The sequence below is a fragment of the Eucyclogobius newberryi genome, unplaced genomic scaffold (assembly GCF_026437365.1).
Source record: "Eucyclogobius newberryi isolate DKJ021-1_F unplaced genomic scaffold, fEucNew1.0.hap1 SCAF_2, whole genome shotgun sequence".
In the NCBI taxonomy this organism is placed as follows: domain Eukaryota; kingdom Metazoa; phylum Chordata; class Actinopteri; order Gobiiformes; family Gobiidae; genus Eucyclogobius; species Eucyclogobius newberryi.
Window position 1 is genome coordinate 19,802,923 of NW_027315834.1, and position 23,835 is coordinate 19,826,757.

The window sequence follows — 23,835 nt, forward strand, 5'->3', positions numbered from 1 at the left end:
GTGCAGTTTCACCTACAGTGTTTCACATGTGGAGGGATGGAGTCACTTCACACTCTTTAAGAGTCAAAATCACAATGAGTATGGGCAATATTTATTTGCCATTTGTGTCACCAAATCACCATAATAATTATAGCCTGATCTTCTTAGTTTGATTTAGTTTCACATTTCCTTAGCCACAGCTCCAGAAAAGGTTATAAAATAACCTATTGATATTAATAAAAGAAAACTATTACGACTGATAAACCACATTGTTGTTTTGAGAAAATTAAATATGTGAGTCAAACTCATTCTATTGAACTCGGCGTGCCTCTACTGCAGACTTGGTACTACAACGTCCAAAGACTTAATTACTTTGGAATAAAATGTTGAGAGATCAGCCACATTTGCATATTTTTAATATGATTTAATCAATAACATGAGATACCTTTGTACTATTTATTGTTATTTATTATGACGTAGTATAAGGGCCAACCAAAAAAATAAAAAATGCGGGGCACTACGAGGATAAAGTTATTACATTTCGACATAAAAGTCACAATCTTATGAGATTAAAGTCGAAGCCAGAAAAAAGTCATAATTTAACGAGAATAAACTAAGAATTTATCGAGAATAAAGTCATACATTTATGAGAATAAAGTCGTAGTTTATGGGCCGGTGTCAATGTTCCGAGTCAAAGGGCCACCACGGCCAGGACGCAAAGAACAGGCTTGGATGAGTAAACATCTTACAACTACATAAAAGCCTGCAATAGATGTTAAAGTTTTTCCTGACCTTTAAGACGATGTCTTAAGTGTGCGCTGATTACAAGACAAGACACTGCAGCACCTTTCCTGTTACGCGTCATTCACAAACTGTTGGATAAATGCTTTACTTTCTCCATGGCATAGCCCTAGTGCACCATGGGCTCAAACACCAGCCGTGATCTGTGCCACAGCCGCCCGCAGACAGGAGGAGGAGCCCGCAGACAGGAGGAGGAGCCCGCAGACAGGAGGAGGAGCCCGCAGACAGGAGGAGGAGCCCGCAGACAGGAGGAGGAGCCCGCAGACAGGAGGAGGAGCCTCGCTCTTATATTCACACATTCTCTGCTCCTCTAAGTTGTTTTTGACATGGGCACTTTGCGCACAATCACTATTCTTACATTCTCATTGTGTGCACTTAAGTTTCATGCACAGATTCTAACCTTTTTGTCAGCCCTTGGACAAACTCAGTAAAACACACAGAACCCAAAACAGCTGTCTGCAGTCTGCGCTTCCACTCAGCTCCTCCTGACGCCTGGATCATGTTTGGCACAGCCAAAAAGTGATGTTTTACGCACACGCCATCATCCATACTCATTCCACCTCTTACAGCCGAATAACACAACTACAGCCTAACACACCCCTGTAACCCAGGCAGATGACTGCAATGAGAGGAAACTATAAAGACTTATTGTGCTTATGGCCATGGCATGAGCGCATCTCCAACAACACAAGTGCACCCAACACCGGACTACATCATTTTACACATATATCCCAACTGTGAGGCACTGCAGCTCCACCAGCCCGTAGTGCTCTGATATAAAACCTATGCTCACAAAAACTCATATGAACAGTGACTTTGTACAAAGTTTAGAAGGGTGAAGAGGCAGAAGTCGAGGGAGCAGATTATTGGTGAAAATGGTCCGAGACTCCCTCGCCTGCTGTGGCTCTGAGCGCGGTCAGTGTCCTGCAGTGTCCAGGACCTGACAGGGGGAAATGAATATTTGTGATGTCTAAAAGGCCCACATTATAAAGATCGACATCTATTGTGCGCTTTTGTCTTAACTTTTAACTCATTCAAGTCAAGCGCCATTTACATCCTGGCCGTGGTGCTGAAAGTGAAGCGCGTATCGGACCCGGGCCAAGTTTATTCTTGTTAAATTATGAGTTTATTCTTGTTAAATTGTAAGTTTATTCTCGTTATTTACAACTTTTTTCTGGCTTCGACTTTAATCTTTTTTGGGTTGGCCTTATACTCCATCGTAATTTATAATTGTTGTACTGTTATGTATGTTCTATGTTTTATGACAATGTACGTTGTACTGTACACTTGATTTTTAATCAGGACCCCAGGATGATGAGCAAGCTAATGGGGTTTCATAATATATAAACAAATAAATATGTATTCCTGAATATTAAAATAGTTATATTTGATTATTGCATACAGTTTTAACTACAGCTAAAATGGCTCATCTGCCAGTGTTCTCAGTTTTGTATTATAGAGGATTTGATCAGAAAATAAAAAAGCCATTGTAAAAATTAATCCCAAATAAGGTATTGGTAAAGGAAATAAAGAGCTTCTTTAGGTAAGCTTCAGCATCTTTATGTGAGTGTGTGTTAAACGGCACATTTTACAAGATGCCCAGGTATGTCATGCAACTGCCATTTAAGTGCAGTTACCAGGGTTAATGCTATTTCTTTCATGACTGATACTAAAAAGGTTAAATAAGCTTGAAAGATAACTCATTTTGAAAATCTCAGCCTTGTGCATGCACCAAAGGGAAAAGCAGGTTGAAAGACAGTGGTGAAATTCCCAGAGCTACACAAACCACCTCCACTCTGTTCCTTTCAGATTGTCTCACATATCTAATGGCATGAATAGTTTTGTCAGGCTGTCTCTCCTTGAAACCGTGTCAGAGAGGAGGAGTGCACGATCATGAAAGTGCTTGTCGGAGTTTTGAGAGACTAGACTTCCTCAGTAAAAGAGCACAAATTCTGTCCAGTCTCCCGGGCTGTCAAGAGCAACTATCTTTTCTGACAAAGACTATGTTTCAAACTAACTTTGACTCTAACACCGTAAAGACTGGAAATAGTGTGTCTCTTTTCATCAGTGTAGGAATGATCTGTTTTGTTAAATTTGTCCAGAAGGAAAACACTGCTATTTTTAGGAAGACAGAGTGAGCAAATAGGAAGCTTTTAGGTGAGAGGAAGCTGGTCTTTGTGTAAATACATGACTGAGTTATTATTTGCTTTTAACACACAATAAATACTTTTCGTAATCAGAATATAACCAGTAAATTGCTGACATCAAACTACATTTTAAATAACAAACAAAATTTGAACGAAAACAGAACATTGAGCTATGTCTACAACCATAAAAAGAGCCCAGGCTGAAGTTGACGAGGTTGCACTCCAAAGCCCATGTTGTCTGACCAGGAACAAGATTTTTATTGTGAGCCGTTTGGTCACCTTGAGTGTTGTTAAGAATTTTATAAAGAAAGGTGCATTGATTGATTGATTGATTGATTGATTGATTGATTGATGATGTTAAGAAGCCAAATATATGTGTCACAACAAGAGAAAAGGAGAAATATAGTAGTTTAAGCAGGTTTAAGCAAGCATATGAATTTCAATACAATTGGGTCAGAGCAACACCCAAAAACTGCAATAACCCAAATCCATCAAAAGAGTTTAAAGGGCAAAATATTGTTGACACATGTGATCAATAATAATGTTCTCTATAACTATTTTATAACTCTATTATGTATTTATTTATTTGTCTATGGGAGTTTTATTTATAGGAGATTTTCTACTGGAAGTGTTTTTCAGACTTCCTATCTGTTCTTTTCTTCTGTATCTACCTCTGTATCTACCTGCGTTGCACCAATGAAATTTCCTCATGTGGGACAATAAAGGATTATCTTATCTTATCTTATCTTATCTTAACTGAAGCCGACAATAGTGAAAATAGTTATTATAATTCATGCAAGCAAAATGCAACAATTATACTAAAAAACAATGATTACATATCTCACATATCCAATTTTAGTATTATGATTATTTTGGGGGGAAAAATATGATTTGATATCATAATATATTAGGTATGTACCTTAACCCCATCAGCAAACACATACCTGAACAAGATTGAGCTCACAAGAGCAGCTCCCAGTACCACTTTTAGAAACAGCTTTGGACAGAAGTCATTCTTCCACACCTGCATCAGGCCCTGAGTGATGTCCCCCTCTCTTTAAGAGGACAAGCAGCGCTGATGCAAAACACAAACAGACAGATTTGGAGGCTACACTACTCACTGTGAAGTGTAGAGTATGTGGGGATTGTAGTGTTTGTGGTTGTTGCATTTTGTTGCTTCTGTCTAAAACAGGAAACAGTTTTCATATGTAAATAACCCCTTTTTATGACATAAACAGCCAAATAAAAAGGTTTTCTTTACTTATTCCAATAACCATTTGATTTAAATATTTTCACAATTATTATTTTGTAGTCACTATAATTAATAAACCGATTGGTGTAAATCAGGAAATGCTGTGTTAGTCCTTTAAACACATAGCTAAAGGATCTTATCGCTATTTGGGTGCAGTAATTTGGTGCAGCCTATTAAAGCCATTAAGTTGATGTGTAACTCGTCTGACCCCAGTGTCATCAGCTGTTTCTGGTGACTGTGGAATGCAATGAACTGAATGATTTAATTAGCCTGCACTTACTCTCAGCACAAATAAACATAAAAAAAACTCCTTTTCACTGGTAACTTCTGAACAGGCTTCTTTTCCATCAACATCGGGACAATAATTACATCTGATTTTAATTCATTAAAATCTTTTTTTCACATGCTGGTTAATAGGCTGAAAAGATGAAAGAAGGATTGCAGTGAAAGTAGTTGACATTAAAAACAACATGCTCTGCTATAATTCTTATGACCTCATCTCGTGGAGCAAAAAACCTCTCCGGCATTTTCCAACTCTTTGAAGGACACACTTCTATAACGATAAACTGTCTCGGAAGGAAGTCATTTTTATTAATATACTGAAATGTGGTGTGCCGTCTGCTTCAATTGATGTTCCCAGCTGTAATTTGCCACTTCATATAAATAGATGTGTTTTTTTTTGGTCGGATCTCACTCCAATGTAACATGAGCAAATTGAATGAGAGCTTAGTGTCTAGTATTAAAACAGCAATGTCAATGGCAAAAGTTATGTTGTCACAATATTTAGTATTTATTCAAAAACTGTTATTCTTTATATTGTCAGTATACTGTTTGCTATAAGGACAACCTTTGAAACCCTTTCTACTTAGCACCACTACTGGATGAAGGAGGAATTACATTTTAGATTATAAAAGTTTTTAAATAGCTGCAAACAGGCAGATTAATTAAACAACAAAAACAACAGTGACATGCAGTGTAATTTTCTGAGTGAGGGGAAAAGGTTATGTTCTTGCACTGTTTTATGTATATTCAGTATATTCTAATTCTTCTTAGTTATTTAATCAGAACACACACTAGAGGCCTTTGCCGACATAAGCCATCCTTTTTAATCAAGCTTGGAGCTGGAGCAGGAGAATATCCTATTCTCTAATTCAACACATACCATGCTTTTTTTAAGGGAGTGTCTACAGAGCCGCGGCGCGCGGCCAAAACTGCATGGGTTTTTTGTGCCGCGGCTCCTGAAACTGCTGGGCTATTTGACCGCGCCGGGTTAGGGTTAAGGTCAGGGTTAGGGTTAGGGTTAGGGTTAGGGTTAAGGTCAGGGTTAGGGTTAAGGTTAAGGTTAAGGTTAGGGTTAGGGTTAGGGTTAAAGTCAGGGTTAGGGTTAGCCATGAGGCTATATGGCCGTGCCGCGGCTCCTGAAACTGCTGGGCTATTTGACTTTTTTAAAATTGAATCGTGATCTGATTTAATCAAATGATCAATGATACACTTGGCTACCCAATCCTGTCGCAGTAAAAGCTTGTTGTTTGGCGCAGATTTCAGACTTTAAAAGAAGAAATAGGAGAAAAAAAAAAAAACTGCCATTATAAAATTTTAATGATAGCGCTTGCCATCTGCGCGACCGCCTTGCCGCGCGCCATTATCCCCACCTGACCACCGCCCAGGAGCCAGGAGTATTTGTTACGTCCGTAGCGTTAAATGAATCAGAATCAGAAAAGGTTTATTGCCATTGCCAATGAACAGAATTCACCTCAACATAGAAACTTGCTTTGGTGATTCGATGCAAAATAAAACAATGAACATAATAAAACAACCTATATAAAATCTAAAAGGGTGTGCGTTAAAGAAAAACAATTAAAATCTAATAAAGGATAAAAAAGGGAAAAAGTGAATAGTGCAGTGAGTGATTGAAATCAGTCAAAGTGACAGGTTTATGAATTGTTCATGAGTCCAACGGCAGAGGGGAAGAAAATGCGAGAGGTTTTGGGCCGGATGGACCGTAGCCTCCTGCCTGAGAGGAGTAGCTCAAATAATCCATATCCAGGTTGAGACGGGTCGACTGTGATCCGACCTGCAGGGATGGAAGTCTGCAGCCAATCACCTTCTCAACAGAGTGCACACAGCCATGGATGGAGGAGGTGAGGATGGACTCAATGATGGCCGTGTAGAACTGCACCATCATCTCCGCTGTCAGCTTGGCTTTCTTCAGCTGCCGCAGGAAGTACATCCTCTGCTGGGCCTGATTGATGAGGGAGCTTATGGTGGGATCCCACTTGAGGTCCTGGGTGATGGTGGTGCCGAGAAAGCAGAGGGTGTCCACGGTGGTGATAGGGGAGTCTGTGATGTTGAGGGGGGGTCTTGTCTTCTGGGCTTGAACTCCAGGTTATTACCGCTACACCAGGACACTAGCCGGTCCACCTCCCTCTTGTAGACAGATTCATCCCCGTCCGAGATAAGCCCGACGATGGTGGTGTCGTCCACACACTTGATCAGTTTTACGGAGTCGTGGCTGGAGGTGCAGCAGTTTGTGTACATGGGAGAAGAGCAGGGGGGAAAGTACGCAGCCCTGTGGAGATCCTGTGCTGATAGTCCGAGTGTCAGAGACATTCTTCCCCAGCTGCACGCACTGCCTCTGATCTGTCAGGAAGTCAGTGATCCACCTGCAGGTAGAGTCAGGCACATTGAGCTGGGAGAGCTTGTCCTGGAGCAGAGCAGGGAGGATGGTGTTGAATGCAGAGCTGAAGTCCACAAACAGGATCCTGGCATAGGTTCCCGGGGAGTCCAGATGCTGCAGGATGAAGTGCCAGGTTAATGGCGTCGTCTACAGATCTGTTGGCTCTGTAGGCAAATTGCAGGGGATCCAGCAGGGGGAAGGTGAAGGACTTGAGGTGGGGGAGGACCAGGCGCTCAATTGACTTCATGACTACAGACGTCAGCGCCAGAGGCCTGTAGTCATTAAGTCCAGTCATCCAGGGCTTCTTGGGGACAGGGACAATGATGGACGACTTGAAGCAGGCTGGGACATGGCATGACTCCAGGGAGGTGTTAAAAATGCCAGTGTCTTAAAGTGCCAGGAGTGACACCCTCTGGTCCAGCAGCTTTTTGGGGTTGGATTTCCGAAATAGTCATGCTTACATCCTGTTCTTGAGCTGTGAGAGTGTTGGGGGAGAAGGGGGGGACCGGGGTTGGGTTGGCAGAGGTGCAGTGTTCTTGCTGAGGTGTTTTAGCATGGCGGGCCGCCATGCTTCGGCTGGTCACCGCCATGCCCAAAAGATACCGCCAGGTATTAAGATCACCGCACGAGCGCCTGTTTGAGAACTGCTGCTTCAGACGCGTATTGTACTGAGATCTAGCTCTCGATGCCTCCCTGCTAAATCCATACTTTGCATCTTTGTAGCGCTCTCTTTCACCGGCCCTGTGCGCTGCCTAATTCTGCTGCCTCAACTCCCTCAGTTTTGGTGTGAACCAGGATTTGTCATTGTTGAAGGTGACTTTGGTGCTGTCCTCACAGAATCTAATGTATGACGTCACAGTCATGTGTACTCATCCAAACTATCTGTGGCAGTTCTGAAAACCTCCAGGTCTGTAATATCCAAACACGCACGTAGGTCCTCCACTTCCTCATTGGTCCACTTCTTAGAAGTCCTCACTACAGGTTTTGAGAGCTTCAACCTCTGTCCGTACGTGGGAATAAGCTGAACCATGACGTGATTTGACGAGCCCAGTGCGGCTCGGGCCACGGCGCGGAAGGCGTTGCTGAATGTAGCAGTGATCCAGCGTATTCTGTTCGCTGGTCGGGACTATAATAAACTGTCTGAACTTTGGTAGTTCGTGGCTGTGATTCCCCTTGTTAAAATCACCCAGGATAATACACAAGGAATCCAGGAAGGTCCGCTCCACTGTCAGAACCTGGTCTGCAAGCGCTCGCTGTGCCTCCTGCATGTTCACGCTCTGTTTGTCCCTGCCTGTGGCTGCAGCGTACCACATGGTAATGGTGGAGGTGAGGATAGACTCAATGATGGCTGTGGAAAACTGCAACATTATCTGGCAGCTTGGCTTTCCAAATTTCAACCCAATCAGATGTAGCGTGTTTCTTTCAGAATGATAGAAATGTGTTAGTGAGCATTCATTTCGCCCCTTTTGCCCAATAGTGAAAAATACACTATATCTGTAACTGCACTATTTTTTGTGACGTCTTGAGGAAAATATAACTCCTTTCAAATTTCAGACAAATCAGTCAATGTTGACCTTTCACGTAATAGGTACGAAGTCTTATAGAGTAATTTGGTTATTTGGGTATTAATTATTTACCAGGCCATAAAAACGCTTTAGTGAGTGAAATTTGAGCTCAGTTGGTCTATGTCTTTGGCCGTGACATCTCATGGCTCGAGCCAATAAGAAACCGGCGAATAACAATGGCTCTTGCCATTATACGGCTTGAGCCAATAATAACGGCTATTTCTTTTCCACTTCAAAAATTCGAGCTAGAGTCACGTGATTTTGTCACATTGTGCCAGGTCACAAATTAACCCGTTATAAATTTTTTCAGTTGTTGTCTTTCATGAATTTTTAAATATCAAATCTGGAGAGGGCGCTAGAGAGCCATTTTATTAGCCAGCATCTACATTAATCTGCATATCATTGCGTTCAGCTTGGAAATCTTCACAAACCCTCCAATAACAGAAATGTTTCGGAAACGTAGATTCTTATTTTGTTTTGTCAAAAATTGCAATTTATTTAAAATTCATGATGACCATACCCGAAGGCGTATCAGCTTCAAACATAATATACAGGATAAATTGTCTTGTGAACAAATCTGAAGTATTTTCAATGAAAATTGTATGAGGAGGAGCCAAAAGCACGACGAGGTTCACTTTTGTCAGCGCCGTGTATTTTTTACATGTCCTCACATGAACAATTTTTTTGAGGGAGTCATATTTTTACTCCAACTTTTTTGGCTTCGGGCTCCCATTGGGCCCCATGTTCGATGCATCGATTTTTGAGGTGGCACTACTGAGCCGTCTTTCAATATTTTTTTGCAAAATCTTGACTCAAAATTAGAGCTCACAGAGTTCAAATTTGAAACCACCCACCAGCATATCTGTCCTTGTTTACTACTTGATTTTTGCGTTTTTCCAGCTCCCGGATACAATTTTAATAAGCCCCTCACCGGGATGATTCTCGTCCTTCAGCTCGGGCCTAATAATAATATGGCACTCGAGTGGAAAGATTTCACTTTTCTTGTTTTTTAAATTGGAGTTCACCTTTACTGACTTGTTTATGTTAATTAATCATTATTATCTTACAAGCCATATTGTATGTGTTTTGATAAATATTATTTATAATGATACATAAATTACACTGAATTGAAAATAGTGATTGCTCAATGCAGGGGGAAAAAATATATGCATTTCTGTCATATCGCTCATACTGAAATAAACTGACTGGTACCTGATATTTTCAATCAATCTATTCAAAAGGGTAAACACTGCAAATAGTACTTATACTACAATTGTGGATGATGAATTAGGCTGCATTTAAATGTTTAATACTACCAGAAAAAATACTAATACTGCTACTGTAGTGTGTATATGAGTTCTTATTAGCTCCACCATCATGCAGCTAGCGCATTAATGACAATAGCATGCAAACAGGCCTGTGCGTTGGTGAGTGCTAAGCTACGCTGCCTTTTCCAAAAGCAGCAAGTGGCAGCATCTGAGTGGTGTTTTAAAGGAAGCCAATCTCGCCACGGCATCGCTCCATTACACGGTTAGTGTGGTGAGCATGGTGAGCCATGATGGAAATAGCTTGCCACTATTCTGTAGGTCACAGAGGACAGCACAGTGCAACAGGCTCCTTCACGCCTGCTTTGTGTTTGTGCGTTTACTCTGGAGCATCGCATAATCCAACTAATTTCCTCTGCCAAGTAAACAGGAAGTGAGCAATGAAGAGCCCACAACAAGTCAACCAAAAAGTTATGAACATAGTGATTCAAACCAACGGCGGTCTGCACAATGAAGGTAATCGGAGGTGGCACCATAAGCTATGTGAATATGTAAACATGCAGATGAAGCATCCCACTCAGGGGCTGTTAATTAAAGAAAACAGCAAGACAAAAGCTGCTAGTCACCAATATGCTGCAGACCTAACACAGACTCAGCATCAGGCAGCACGAACAGGGGAATACCATCATATGCATTTGGGTTGAAGAGTTTTGTTACTTATATTTAACCAGGATAGTCCCGCTGAGATAAAGAATGTATTTTTCATTAGAAAAAATATGAAACTTTTGCACAGCTCACCAAGGGGCACCACCAGCATGACCACATGACCAGGAAGTTTGGAATGAATGAGAGAATAGGCTATTTGTGCAGTAAGGCAAGGCAAAGCAAGTTTATTTGTAGAGCACAATTCGTACACAAGACAATTTAAAGTGCTTCACACAACAGGAAAAAAATACATTAAAATCACAAAGACCTGAAAGAAATCACAAAACCATTTTAGACATAAAGAGAAGAGTGCAAAGAAAATCCTTTTAGTCATATGCGCAGCTAAACAAAACAGTTTTTAGCTTGGATTTGAACATTGCCAGAGTAGAACCTGTCTCACATCTTCAGGAAGAATGTTCCAAATTTTAGCTGCATAAAACTGAAATGCAGATTCCCCATGTTTAGTCCAGACTCTGGCACCAGCAGGAGGCTGGTCCATGTTTAGTCCTGACTCTGGCACCAGCAGGAGGCCGGTCCATGTTTAGTCCTGACTCTGGCACCAGCAGGAGGCCGGTCCATGTTTAGTCCTGACTCTGGCACCAGCAGGAGGCCGGTCCATGTTTAGTCCTGACTCAGGCACCAGCAGGAAGCTGGTCCATGTTTAGTCCTGACGCAGGCACCAGCAGGAGGCCGGTCCCTGAGGTCCTCAGAATCCGAGATGGTTCATATGGCACTAACATGTCCGAGATGTACTTTGGTCCCACGCCATGGAGAGACTTTAAAGTCTATTCTCTGAGCCACAGGAGCCAGTGCAGAGACCTGAGAACAGGACTAATGTGATGGTACTTCCTGGTTCTGTTCAGGACCCGAGCAGCAGCGTTCTGGATGAACTGCAGCTGTTTTACAGCTTGTTTGGTCTTCAAATGATGAAAATCGGTCTCATATTGAACTAGAAATAGTGATAAAGAGAAAATGAAACTAGATGTGTGATGGGTCAGCTGGCGCAGCGAACTGCGGAGCTGACACTGCAATGTGTGCAAAGCCAAAGTGGCAAAGAAAGCGTCAATAGTTTACAGTCAGTAGTGTTTATAGAGCCTCGATCTGATCAGGAGAAGTGCTTCAGGTGACGCTGGAGCAGGGGCTGAGCAAGGACATTTTGGGACTGTGGTATGGAATATAATTTTATTATATCTAAAATGAACTAAAATACAGGAAATTATATGACCCCCATACCCCCAAAAGATTGTGATTCAAGCAATATATAAAATTAAATAGCCTATATTAATAATAAAAAATAGAAAAATAAATATGTAATTTTTTTTACTAATTTGAAGGGGGTTGGGGGTATGGGGGCACCACTAAGAATTTCTGCTTTGGGCACCCAAATGGCTAGCAGCGGTCCTGAAAGAGACACATATTGCTGAATTATTTTTGGGGAAGCATAATTGGACTTGTTCTGAGCATTTCTGCACTCAAATTGCAGTCCTATGAACATGTTTGTTTTAGAGTTACTGTGTTTGAAAGCCAATAAAAGCCACAAGAATGCAAATGTCCACAATATATATCCTTGTTCCCCTTGTGCCTATAGTAGATTGACTTATCCTAACATGTCAAAATATTCATCAAAATATCACACTATTATGTGCAAAGCTGATAAATGAAACAGTTATTAAACTGTGACTGACACCTCAGGGTCAAACACAGTGAAGCATCCTTTACTTCAAAGTCACAATCTGTTTAAGAGAGCCATTACCCAGTATGCACTGAGCCCTACATATGAAATAAGTGTTGGTAAATACACTGTAGATAATTGCATTTAGTGTTCACTCATGGCCATGTCTGCAACCATCACAGTGGAGTGTGTGGAGGCTGCCAGTCAGTAATAAGGCCATTTGTACTCATTCAGCCTCTATACAATTTGAGTTAAATATTTTCTTCACCTTCTCTTCCACATTCAGCAAGTACACGGATATAATTAATTGCATCACATGTCGCTAAGAAACTTTACGGCGAGACTCGGGACCATTTCATAGACTGAGGAATCTCCAAAGAAATGCAGGAGGCACCTGGTTCAGGTCAATATAAGAACAAACAATGTATAATAGTTTCAAACAGTATGTTGTAGTAGTTGGTTGTGATAATAATAGTAGTGGTAGTAGTATTGGTTTCTAGTAATATTTATTTATAGGTTTCAAGTGAACGATTTCTTTCTGATTTGAAGGAATTTGTGAGTGCCGTTCCTCACTCAAAAGATGTAATATTTAAATTTGGGTATATTGCTATTGGTTTATATCAATAGGTTTATATAGTAGGTGATAGTTATAGCAAAGGCTAGTGTTTACTTAAATTGGAATCAGTATAGATTCATTTAAACTTATGAAGAGTTTACATAAATACAATATTGTTAATTTTAGCAGAAAGTATTTTCTTTACATAGAGTCTGGGTCAGGGGTGGGCAATTATTTTTCCTCCGAGGGCCATATTCAAATCCAGTCAAGTAGCGGAGGGCCAGCCCGCGATCATTGGTGTGAATTATTTATTTTAATCAAATAAAAAATCACTTTTCTGTCAAATATAGGCTATTTAATATATAATTTAATTCATTTCACGTCATCTTTATTAAGAATACACGTGCAGACAGATGCCCAAGGGCATAAAAAAATAATAATAATAACAATAATGAATATTATTTGGCATGTTTGGCTGGCCGGATTATAAAGACAAACGGGCCATATGTGGCCCGCGGGCCGTAGTTTGTCCACCCCTGGTCTAGTTTAATGCATGTTTTATGAGAGTGTAAATTAAGTGTACAGAACAAAAAAGTGTTTGTGCAAATGAGGTGCAAATGTGCTTTCTAATATTCACTTCTCACCTGATTCCTTAACACATTTCATAAAAGATTCATCTAAACTAATCATCCTCTAAGTGCAACAAAGAAAATCCCCTGACCTAAAGACATTTATCACCAGGATTACAGAGCTACAGGCGCCTGGTGCACATGTTTAATCACAAACTTGAACCCTGGATGAATGTAAGGACGAGCAAGGATCTAAGGCCACTGCAGAACTGAATTAATCGAAGACAATAAGTTAACTTATCTGTCCATCCACAGATAAATGTTTAATTAAAAGATGATAAGGAATGAAAAATATGTTGACACAACAAACAGATGATTTACATTGACACACTTGGCAATGACAAATTCAGTATCATTCTAATGAATTCAATGATTTATAGTAGATTCAGCCCTTTATCTGCAAGACTAAGATGAACTTTTAATAAATTAAATACTACATTAAAATAAAATAATGCTTTGATGGTGGATGTCTTAAAACAGGGAGGATATATCTGATATTCTTAAGATTGTGACTTGAGCCTGGTTAAAGCTTGCATAAATAATTGTAAAATTGAGTAAATTGTTATTGTCAATTAGGAACAAATCAGAAGCACTGTCAGTCAACAAAATTCACAAACCAGGAACTTGCTTCTGCATTAAGCCTACATATAGGCCATCAGAATTTGGTGAATTTGCTCCAAAAGCTGCACCTGGATGATTTTTTTACTGGTGTGGGGTTTGTTTTGGTCCTTCTTCTTTATAATGAAATGCGTAGGTGCGTCACTGAAGCATAATTTCTTATGCTTTCTCTCTCTCTCTCTCTCTCTCTCTCTCTCTCTCTCTCTCTCTCTCTCTCTCTCTCTCTCTCTCTCTCTCTCTCTCTCTCTCTCTCTCTCTCTCTCTCTCTCTATATATATATATATATATATATATATATATATATATATATATATATATATATATATATATATATATATATATATATATATATATATATATATATATATATATATATATATATATATATATATATATAAATATATTGGGATGACGACCGCTTTGCGGTCGTCATCCCAATGTAAAGTGCTCGTTTAGTGCGCACTTTTGCACGGGCTTCGCCCGTTTACAATGGTAATATTCCATTTTCCTACTACTAATTAGTATGCACGGGGCGTGCATGAGTGAAGGAGTGCGTTAGTGAGTGTTTAGAAGTGCGCACTTTCGCAGCCGTGCTTCGCACGGCCTTACAAGATTAATAGGCCTCTCGCCAGCTTGTGGCGCTCGGGCCTAATAATCCTACAAAAATTGTCAGTGGTTTTAAATGTAGATGCTGTTTGTGTTTTTTTCTTGAATGTCTATTATAAATGTGGAATTGTTTGTATGATTTGTGTGTGACTTTGCCCCATTTCACCCTTGAAAAGGAAGTTTCATTTCAATGGGTCCTTACCAAGTAAATTAAGTCAATAAATAAAAATCAAATAATACAATAAAAAATTAGAACTGGTTCACAATCGAGCTACATGGATAAATAAGTTATTTAAATTAATACAATTACAAGCTGCTGCCATTTTAACTATTCACAACTTTGGTGTTCTGTTTATTGTAAAATGGTCAGTGAATGTTTTGGCCTTTTTTTTCACCGTTCAACTTCTGATGTTATCTTTTTGCTCTTGTGGATGTGATATGTGCCGGTGGCATTGCCCTATGTTCTGGAAACTCTGTGTTTCTTCAAATAAGCGGCTGCCAAACACTAAGTGGACTCCACAGGGGCGTGTGAGTCAGAGTGTCCTGGAACGAGCGAGAGGGGCAGACAAACCTCATGTGGGCATCATGTGGTGACTTAAAGTGACAGAGGGACAGGACAAGAGCTATCCCTGGGACAGGCCAATGTCGCTGTTGTCTCAACATTGTAGAAACCTTAAAGAACAAACACTTTAGTCAGAATTAGAGCCTACGTGGAGGACATTTTGGTCCTAAGCACATTATCATTTTAGTAATAATTTCTTTTTCCATAGTGACTAAGTGAATTGCTGCTGGAGTAACCCTAAAGCTATAAAGGTGCTCATGTTTCCTGCAAAATAAACCAATATACCTTATTACCATTGTTATATATTTACAACCCTTACAGTAACTTATTCTCCATCACAAAGCAGGTGAAATGAATTTGTCATTAAAGATATTTTGCATTATAAAAGATAAGAAGAAGGCTTGTTACCATGGTCACTGTAATTAGATTGTTCAGTTTTGGAGTTGGAGTCTTGATACGTTTTCACACATAGTTCTGACCAGTTCCATGTGACGTTCTTCAGCAAGCCTCCGTTTCCATTTTCATCAGTCTAAAACCTGCTTCCACTTTGTTGATCTGTAAAAATAATGATACAGAGCAAGAACACACCAACAGCAACGAGAAGAGACAAAACTAGGCCAGACGGTAGATTAAGCTAAGCAGCCTCACATGTATCGCCTCAGACGGTGTGAATATGCATGAAGTGTTGCATATTGCATTACATGTATAAGATTATCTCAAACTACTGTATGAATCCAACAGTGTGTTTCTGTTGGTAGGTCTCGACTTGCGGACTACCACACAAACTGCCAGATGACACCTCACACTATCACCAGCTGTCCACATGACATCTACTATGGCTGCCTCATGTCCTACGTCGGACTCATGGGTAAGTGCTTAGAATAGTCTATAAATGAATAATGTATCCTTGGTAAGCTCTGATATAAATAGACTCACAAAATAGTCTTTGTTCAGTTCATTAAACAGCACTCCAAAGAAAAACAGGATCAAATGAAATACGGCAGATGAAATACAGAGTTTGATAAATGTCTGGGATTTAATTGAACTGCACTTTATGTACTGGTGCTTTTGTTCTAATGTAATAATAATAAAAAAGATCATGTTCAAATGTGCAAATCTTGTTTTGAATATTCTCCAAATACAGATTTTACGTGTGACAGAAAGATGTATATAGAATAGAATTTATTTACATTTATGTGCATTCAGCAATACCATAAATGCTCAAATATAGCTAGAAATTCATACCCTTTATGGCAGTGTTCATATTCTGAAAGTGGTGGGAGAATATATTCAAATTCCCCTTCACTATTAGGAGCTTATTTAAGCATTTACAGTGCTTAGTTATCCACTAAGCACACGACTTCGGAAAAATACTTTGTGGTGATTTGCTTCTTCTCTAGAAATTATCCTGTGATTCCATTTTACAAATTCCAAAAATCCTCTTTACCTTTCTTCTTCACTAATCTTTGTCCTAATTCCTTTTTCTCGCTCCTCCTCCGCTCATTCCTTTCTCTCTTAATCTTTCCTTTTCCGGGCCCAGGCTCAGATGTGACGCCTAACTACAGCGACAGCAGTCCCTCCAACATCACCATCAGCCTGTGGTGTACCTGCAAGGGCACTGGCAATCAGGAAAGCGTGTGCGAGGCTTTCCACCGAGACTTCACGCACAACACCTGCCTCAGTGAGTCAGCACAGAGGGGAGGGTCGCTCAGCTCGGATACACACTGTACATGCAGCAACAAAGAATGACAACTTTAGAGGCTTTTCAAGGGGCCAAATAGCTGCAACAACAGGTTACACGTGTCAGATGTGTCAAGTTACAGGGAATAACACAAAGGATCTCTATACACATGTTGTTTCTGTCAAATTCAGTGCTCGCTGGTGGTGCAGTGGTTTAAGGCCTTGCACTTATGTGGTAGTTATCACTTTGGCGTTGTGTGTTTGATTCATGGCCTCGACCGTTTCACGCTACAACTGACCTTACAAATGAAGCCTATGGGCCAGAAAATCTTAAGATAATAATAATAATACTAAAATAAAGTTCTCCTCACTTATTTTCATACCGTTTAACTTTGCATTATTGTTGTAATATGTATACAAGCCCTCGTTGTATAATTCTTTTATCCAATTGTAGTAATGCTGATTCTCAAAATTGAATGTCATGCAAGTGGTATTATTTTATTCTGAGGCCCAGGATCAAATTAATCAAAAAACCCTATGAAAATGTTCAGGGCCAAACCCAGACTTGATATCATATGCAATGTTTGGCAATAAAAATGATGAAAGAGAAACGCTTGAACCTGCTAGGCATAGTTTGCGTAATGTTATTGGCTGCTGTCTGTTTGTGCGATCACACGTTTGGACTGTGCGTGTGATATTCAGTGTTGTAGCTCTAAGCAGAGGTATTAAAAAGGATTATTAAGTTAACCTCATGGCCGCGGTCCCCTACTGGCTGTTTTGCATTTCTTCCATGTTGATCCTCACCCCTGCCTTTTATCTCGCTTTGCAGAAAATGCCATCCAAGCGTTCGGTTACGGCTCTGGGGGGGCGACACATCACGCCACCGAACTCTCCTCCACCTTCTTACCTCCTGCTCAGCCGCCAATCATTGCTAAGCCCGCCCCTTCTCTCCACGGCAACGCCATTAAACCTCTAGACAGCGCCTGTATGTTCTCCACGTGTGCCAACCTGCAGGTAAGCATAAAAGTATTGAGTTTTATTGACTTACTTACTGTTTTGTGCCGTCAGCTATATCAGTAATATACAGTGGCACAGTGGTTTATGTGCTTGTACTTTTTCACCTTCACACAAATTAGTGCTATTCTGCAACTATCCAGAGCGGGCACATGCATCCATTATGCAGAGGGAGGAAGTGGAAGACTCAAGGTGAAAGGCCAATGGAAATAACCATCTATTATGAAGAGGATTTGATGCATGAATTATCGAAAGCAACGGCATATAATACAACTACTTTACATCAGACACTTTGTATATTTTAACAAAATGACATGATGTATTCATAAAATGTTAGAAACATGTGATTAGATGTAGACGAACGTTAAAGTCCAAGTTTAATCTTTATAAATGTAAAACACACAAACATTAATATTTATTAGTGTTGTGCAGAGGTGGGCAGAGTAGCCAAAACTTGTACTCAAGTAAGAGTAAAGTTACTGTAAGATAATGTTAGTCAAGTAGAAATTACTCATGTAAGATTAAAAAAAGTATTTTGGGAGTATTTTCTGCTCCGGGAGTACGGGGTCCGGGGCCCTTTGCTCAGGGCTGTCCGGTCCCTGTATGACCGGAGCAGGAGCTGTGTTCGCATTACCGGCAGTAAGTCAGACCTGTTCCCAGTGCATCTTGGACTCCGCCAGGGCTGCCCTTTGTCACCGGTTCTGTTCATAATTTTTATGGACAGAATTTCTAGGTGCAGTCAGGGGTCGGAGGGTGTACGGTTTGGGGACCACGGGATCTCATCTCTGCTGTTTGCAGACGATGTTGTCTTGATGGCTTCATCAAGCCCGGACCTGCAACATGCACTGGGACGGTTTGCAGCCGAGTGTGAAGCGGCTGGGATGAGAATCAGCACCTCCAAATCCGAGGCCATGGTTCTCGACCGGAAAAAGGTGGCTTGCCCTCTCCAGGTGGGTGGGGTGTCCTTGCCCCAAGTGGAGGAGTTCAAGTATCTCTGGGTCTTGTTCACGAGTGAGGGAAGGATGGAGCGTGAGATCGACAGGCGGATCGGTGCAGCGGCTGCAGTGATGCAGTCGCTGCATCGGACTGTTGTGGTAAAGAAGAAGCTGCTTTGAAAGGCAAAGCTCTCTATTTAACGGTCAATCTACGTTCTTACCCTCACCTATGGTCATGAGCTTTGGGTGATGACCGACAGGACAACATACAAGCGGTCGAAATAAGTTTCCTCCGCCGTGTGGCTGGGTGCTCCCTTAGAGATAGGGTGAGGAGCTCGGCCACACGGGGGGAGCTCGGAGTAGAGCCGTTGCTCCTCCAGCTGAGGTGGCTCCGGCATCTGTTCCGAATGCCTCCTGGGCGCCTCCCTGGGAGGTGTTCCGGCCATATCCCACCGGGAAGAGGCCCCGGGGAAGACCCAGGACACGCTGGAGGTACTATGTCTCTCGGCTGGCCTGGGAATGCCTCGGGATCCCCCCGGAGGAGTTGGAGGAAGTGTCTGGGGAGGGAAGTCTGGGAGTCCCTGCTTAGACTGCCGCCCCCGCGACCCGGCCCCGGATAAAGCGGAAGAAGATGGATGGATGGATTTTGTGAAACTATTACTCAAGAGTAACTGGACATACCTGGGCATAACATCTGACTTATATGAAGTTAATGTCATTTGAAGGACAAAACTTTAAATAATGCACACAATCTGGTATTTTCAAACTAAGGCTAGCCCATAGAAATGAGAAAACACAAAAGTTCAAATTGTCAGCTAGACGTGGGCAATATATCAAAATTCAGATAATATTGTAAATGTTGTTTTGGAAATATGCAACATTTGAATATTGAGTATATTGGTTATATTTCAAAATGCAATATGATGAGCTGACAAGAAAATGTTATAATAAAAAATAAAAATGTGTCTAATAATTACATTTGAACTAATACGTTTAAAGACATGTTTTTAAAAATATCTGTTGGATTTACATAATATCCTTACTAAGATACTCCAAAGAAATGTGGATGTATTCATTGTTGTCACTATCGCCCAGCCCTATTGTCCACTTGTAGATTTACTCACAGTGGGAAGATGAACCAAATCTTTGACTCAAGTAAGAGTACTTTTACACTGTACAATATATTACTCAAGTAACAGGAAAACGTATGCAGTATGTAAACTGCTCTGAAAAGTACAATTTATTCAAAAAGTTTCTCAAGTAAAAGTAAATATAAGAGCAAACCCACCTCTGCTGTTGTGTAAAGTTTCTGTCCTTCAGGTTATTCATGCACCAGACAACAATGCTACAAACTGCTGTCCCTCAGCACTTTCACTGCCATTTTCTATACCGCCACATACTGGGTTTTTCCAGGAAATACGCACGCACACAAGTGTATGAGTCAGACAAACCGACTGAGAAAACTGAAGAAACAGCAATCTGATATTTTAGAAATTGGGGTATGAAAAAAGACATTTATTTTATGCTCGGTGTAGTGTCCCTTTGGATACAGTGAGACACATGCTGCGTTGAATGAGTTGTTTTCTGAACAGTAGCATTTTTCGAAAGCACATAAATATGGCTATCAGTTTTCCATAAACCACATTGGGCATTCATTCTATAGGAAACAGACCTGCAGAGGCATCGTGCCAGAGAGGGTCACCATACAAATAATCAATATAGCCATGGTGCATGTTGATTATGGCAGAAATCCAAAGTATTCACACATGTTTGAATATTTATAGAGTTGTACATTTGAGGGAAAGTGATAAAGATCTGGCGTGAAGCGTTTCCAACCTTCTCTTCTGCTCTCTATTATTCCTTCTCACTGAAAAGACTCTTTTCTGGTTGAGCGATAAGATCTGATTGGCTCTCCCACCCAGGCACGGGAGGAGATATGCTAATGAAGCGCCGACAAAAGACGCAGATGGAAGACGCTGATAAATTTAAATTTCATGTTTGTTTACGCTCTGCTTTTCTGATAGAAAGTGAGCAACTTTCTGGATCAATTTGTATCTCATTTAAATGTGAAACCACTTGGGGATCAATGTTGTCCAATTATTCCAATAATGTGGCAAAAACACGCTGGTAATTAATCTGCAGTAATCACAGTTCATTTTCTTGAGAGTGAGTGGGCAGACAATGAGAAAAATACAGCAACAGTCAAATATGTGGTAATAATTAACATGGATTATAATGTATGCGTTTTACAGGATGGAGGCCAGAAGTGCATCCCATCAGAAGAATTCAAGTGTGAGGAGGTGAGCGCTTCAGTAGATTTACCATATTATTCTTTAATTAATATTGACATGACAAGAGGGAAGAGTCCAGAGGCTGCCCAAAACAAAAAGAAACCTAAGAGTTTAAAGAAATACCTTCATGCAACCAAGAATGTATTTAAATGCTTTTGCACTGGATGTTTTGCCCAAACCCAGTCATGGTCATAGTTTCACTAATGTCTCATTTATCCAAATACAAAAGTAAGAAATTAAATAAATAAAAAACACATTTTGAGTGTGACAGTAAACACAGAGTTTGTGAAATTCACACAAATCCGAAATACCTTTTGGAACAACCAAAACACATGTACTGGAGGTGGACGGGTGGGAATACAACATTTTTTTTACTCTCAGATTGTTTATGTAAATTGTAGTGTAAAGGTTAGCTGAGCATTCAAACCTAAAACACTAGGCAAAGCTTTTGACAGCTGATGATATACAGACATTACAATGAGAGTGGCAAGAGAGAAGACAACAGAGGTATTTATGAAAAGTATCTAGACTGACAATTACAATTTAACTTCTCTTTCTCTATCTATAGATCTTATTTATATAGGAGAAGACCTCAATGAGAGAAGCTCTCTTTGTCATGGGTTCACAAAACACATATATCAAAATATATCTGACGTTCAGCATACATGTTAAATAATCATGTACGATGACATCACATCATTCTGAACTTCAGCCTTGAGTGTCAAAAACCAATGTGAGCAATGACATTTTAAATGAATATTATTCAAATGCAGACTTTTGTTTTTCTTGAATTCTTAGTCACTTATAGAAATCATCAGGTTCAACATTTGTGAATTTACCTTTGAGATGTGTAAAGTCCAATGCAATGGACAGGAAAAAATGTTTCTTAAAGGTTGAATGGACGATTTTTTGGCCCAAATCTGAGTCTCATTTCCTCGTGGCGTGGACTGCCGATTAGTCCTTCCACGTATCATAAAACGCACCTACTGCTCACCTGCAGCTTCGTCGGCTCGTCCCCACTGAGAAACTATTTTCAGTTTGCATTTTGCCGTATAAAGTTAATTTGAGCAAAAATATGGACAGAAATTAGCCCAGAAAATAAAGGCATTTTACCAGTTGTGATGCTCATAGTCCCTCATAGTTTGAATTTTGAGAAGCATATTTTGAATAAAATAATGTCAGCACATAAAATGTATCCCTCTAGATTGTAGAACTTTAATAGTAGTCTCAGTACTTTGTGTGTTCTAATGCACCATTGTTGTGGTCTCTTCTCTCCATGTCCAGGCTCTGTTGACACATGAGTCGTTAGACTCTCAAGGACCAAATGAAGACCGTAGCAGTGGTCAGCAATCAGCTTCCCTCCATCACATATGTGTGACCACGTGCGTGTCTATTCTCACATTATTTCTGCTCTCATAGACGTGAACTTGTGCACCTTCAAATCATACTCAGTCCTGCGTACACACAACAAATGCTCATCTCCCTTGTAAATGGCACGACCCAGAAAACTGCAGTGAAATGCCAAGCCAAACAGCCAAAGGAAAATTCAAAAACAGCCTTTTGAAATGAGAAACAATTTTGGAGGCGTTTCAGATGGTGTGCACAATGGAAAGCGTAAAGACGGGTTCTGTATGCAGGACAACAGGCGGAAGGCAGTGAATGAGAGACACTTGGGATTTTGGATCATACTGACTTGACTTTGGAGAGTTGGTGCACTTGGACTTGGCCCCCTCTTCAGTTCTGTTTTTGGATCACATACAGGGACTATGGCTGGAGCTCAAAGCAGCACTCTTAAACCCAAACATACACATTGTCAAATCATCAGAGAGGCTCCTGTGCTGCACTGGACAGTCAGGGCTCATCTCTCCTCTTTCCTCGTCTTGATTTATCACTCTGTTGAATCTCTCTCTATCTGTGGAAAGAACTCAACACACATGACATAGTAATACAACATGGCGGACAAACAGGGTCCTTACAAGCGCTCCATGCAGTACACTAGTGTGCTTTTGCTGGTCTTTCTCTCGATTCTGTTGTCAATAAACTGTAATAAATAAATAAATGTGAAATATAAAATGACCATCTAAAGGAGTATCTACGAAGAGTGTTTATTTCACAATTGTGTAACAGCGTGTGTGCTATCATTGGCGTGTCTTCAATGTCTCAAGGCATAATCTCTCACACTTGGTCAAATGCCCAGAAAGCATATAAAGCCCGATACAACAAACATTTGGTGTGATATGATCTACACTAATATGTTGTTAATGTCTTTACCGGCTAAACTGGTGAGACATCTCAAGTTTGACTAAATGTTGAAATGTTACGCCTTGAAGATGGATGTCGTAGGGATGCGCTCTGTCTGTGTGAGAGTTAAAGCGGTCGTCCGTTGGTCTTAATGTTTCATAGACACTGTCCTTCATTGGAGAAGTGGGATAGTTTTGACACCTCATTGTGGCCTTACTTTACCGCTACTTCTCTTCTGTCAGCAGAGGTAGAGGTCAGCAGAGTGTGTCAGAGCTTCTGTGATTCACATGACTCACCACATCCTGTCTGCCTTTGAACAAATCCTTTACGCTCAGATTTGTTTTTAAATGCATCTGGAGTGAGACATAGATGGTTCAGTGAGGCCAGCTCAAAATGTTAATAGCATGATTATCCATGTCCATTATTTGTCTAAAATGTCAAATGCTATTTTGGAAAATTTAAATGTCACAGTAAATAGCAAAGAAATGTACAAAGCACATCCGCTCTCCCCAGATTCAAATGAACCTGGTTATTCAGGACTTCTATGACCTCACCTTGTATTGCACAGAAAAACATGTTTGTACATGGATTTAATTTGACTTGACTTGACTTTCATTAATTTTATTGATCTTATCCACTT

At 40.5% G+C, this 23,835-nt stretch overlaps 1 protein-coding gene across 1 annotated transcript in view; it reads left to right on the forward strand.

Moving 5' to 3' along the window:
* The window catches only part of gfra2b (GDNF family receptor alpha 2b), a 65,881-nt gene extending 42,756 nt beyond the window's left edge, over positions 1–23,125 (forward strand). Inside the window, exons 6-10 of the mRNA XM_072454184.1 lie at positions 15,793–15,902; positions 16,575–16,715; positions 17,544–17,728; positions 20,916–20,963; positions 22,239–23,125. Of these exons, the coding sequence (XP_072310285.1) occupies positions 15,793–15,902; positions 16,575–16,715; positions 17,544–17,728; positions 20,916–20,963; positions 22,239–22,373 (619 nt within the window). The 3' untranslated portion in view covers positions 22,374–23,125. The remainder of the gene's footprint in view (positions 1–15,792; positions 15,903–16,574; positions 16,716–17,543; positions 17,729–20,915; positions 20,964–22,238) is intronic.
* The last annotated feature ends 710 nt before the right edge of the window (positions 23,126–23,835 follow it).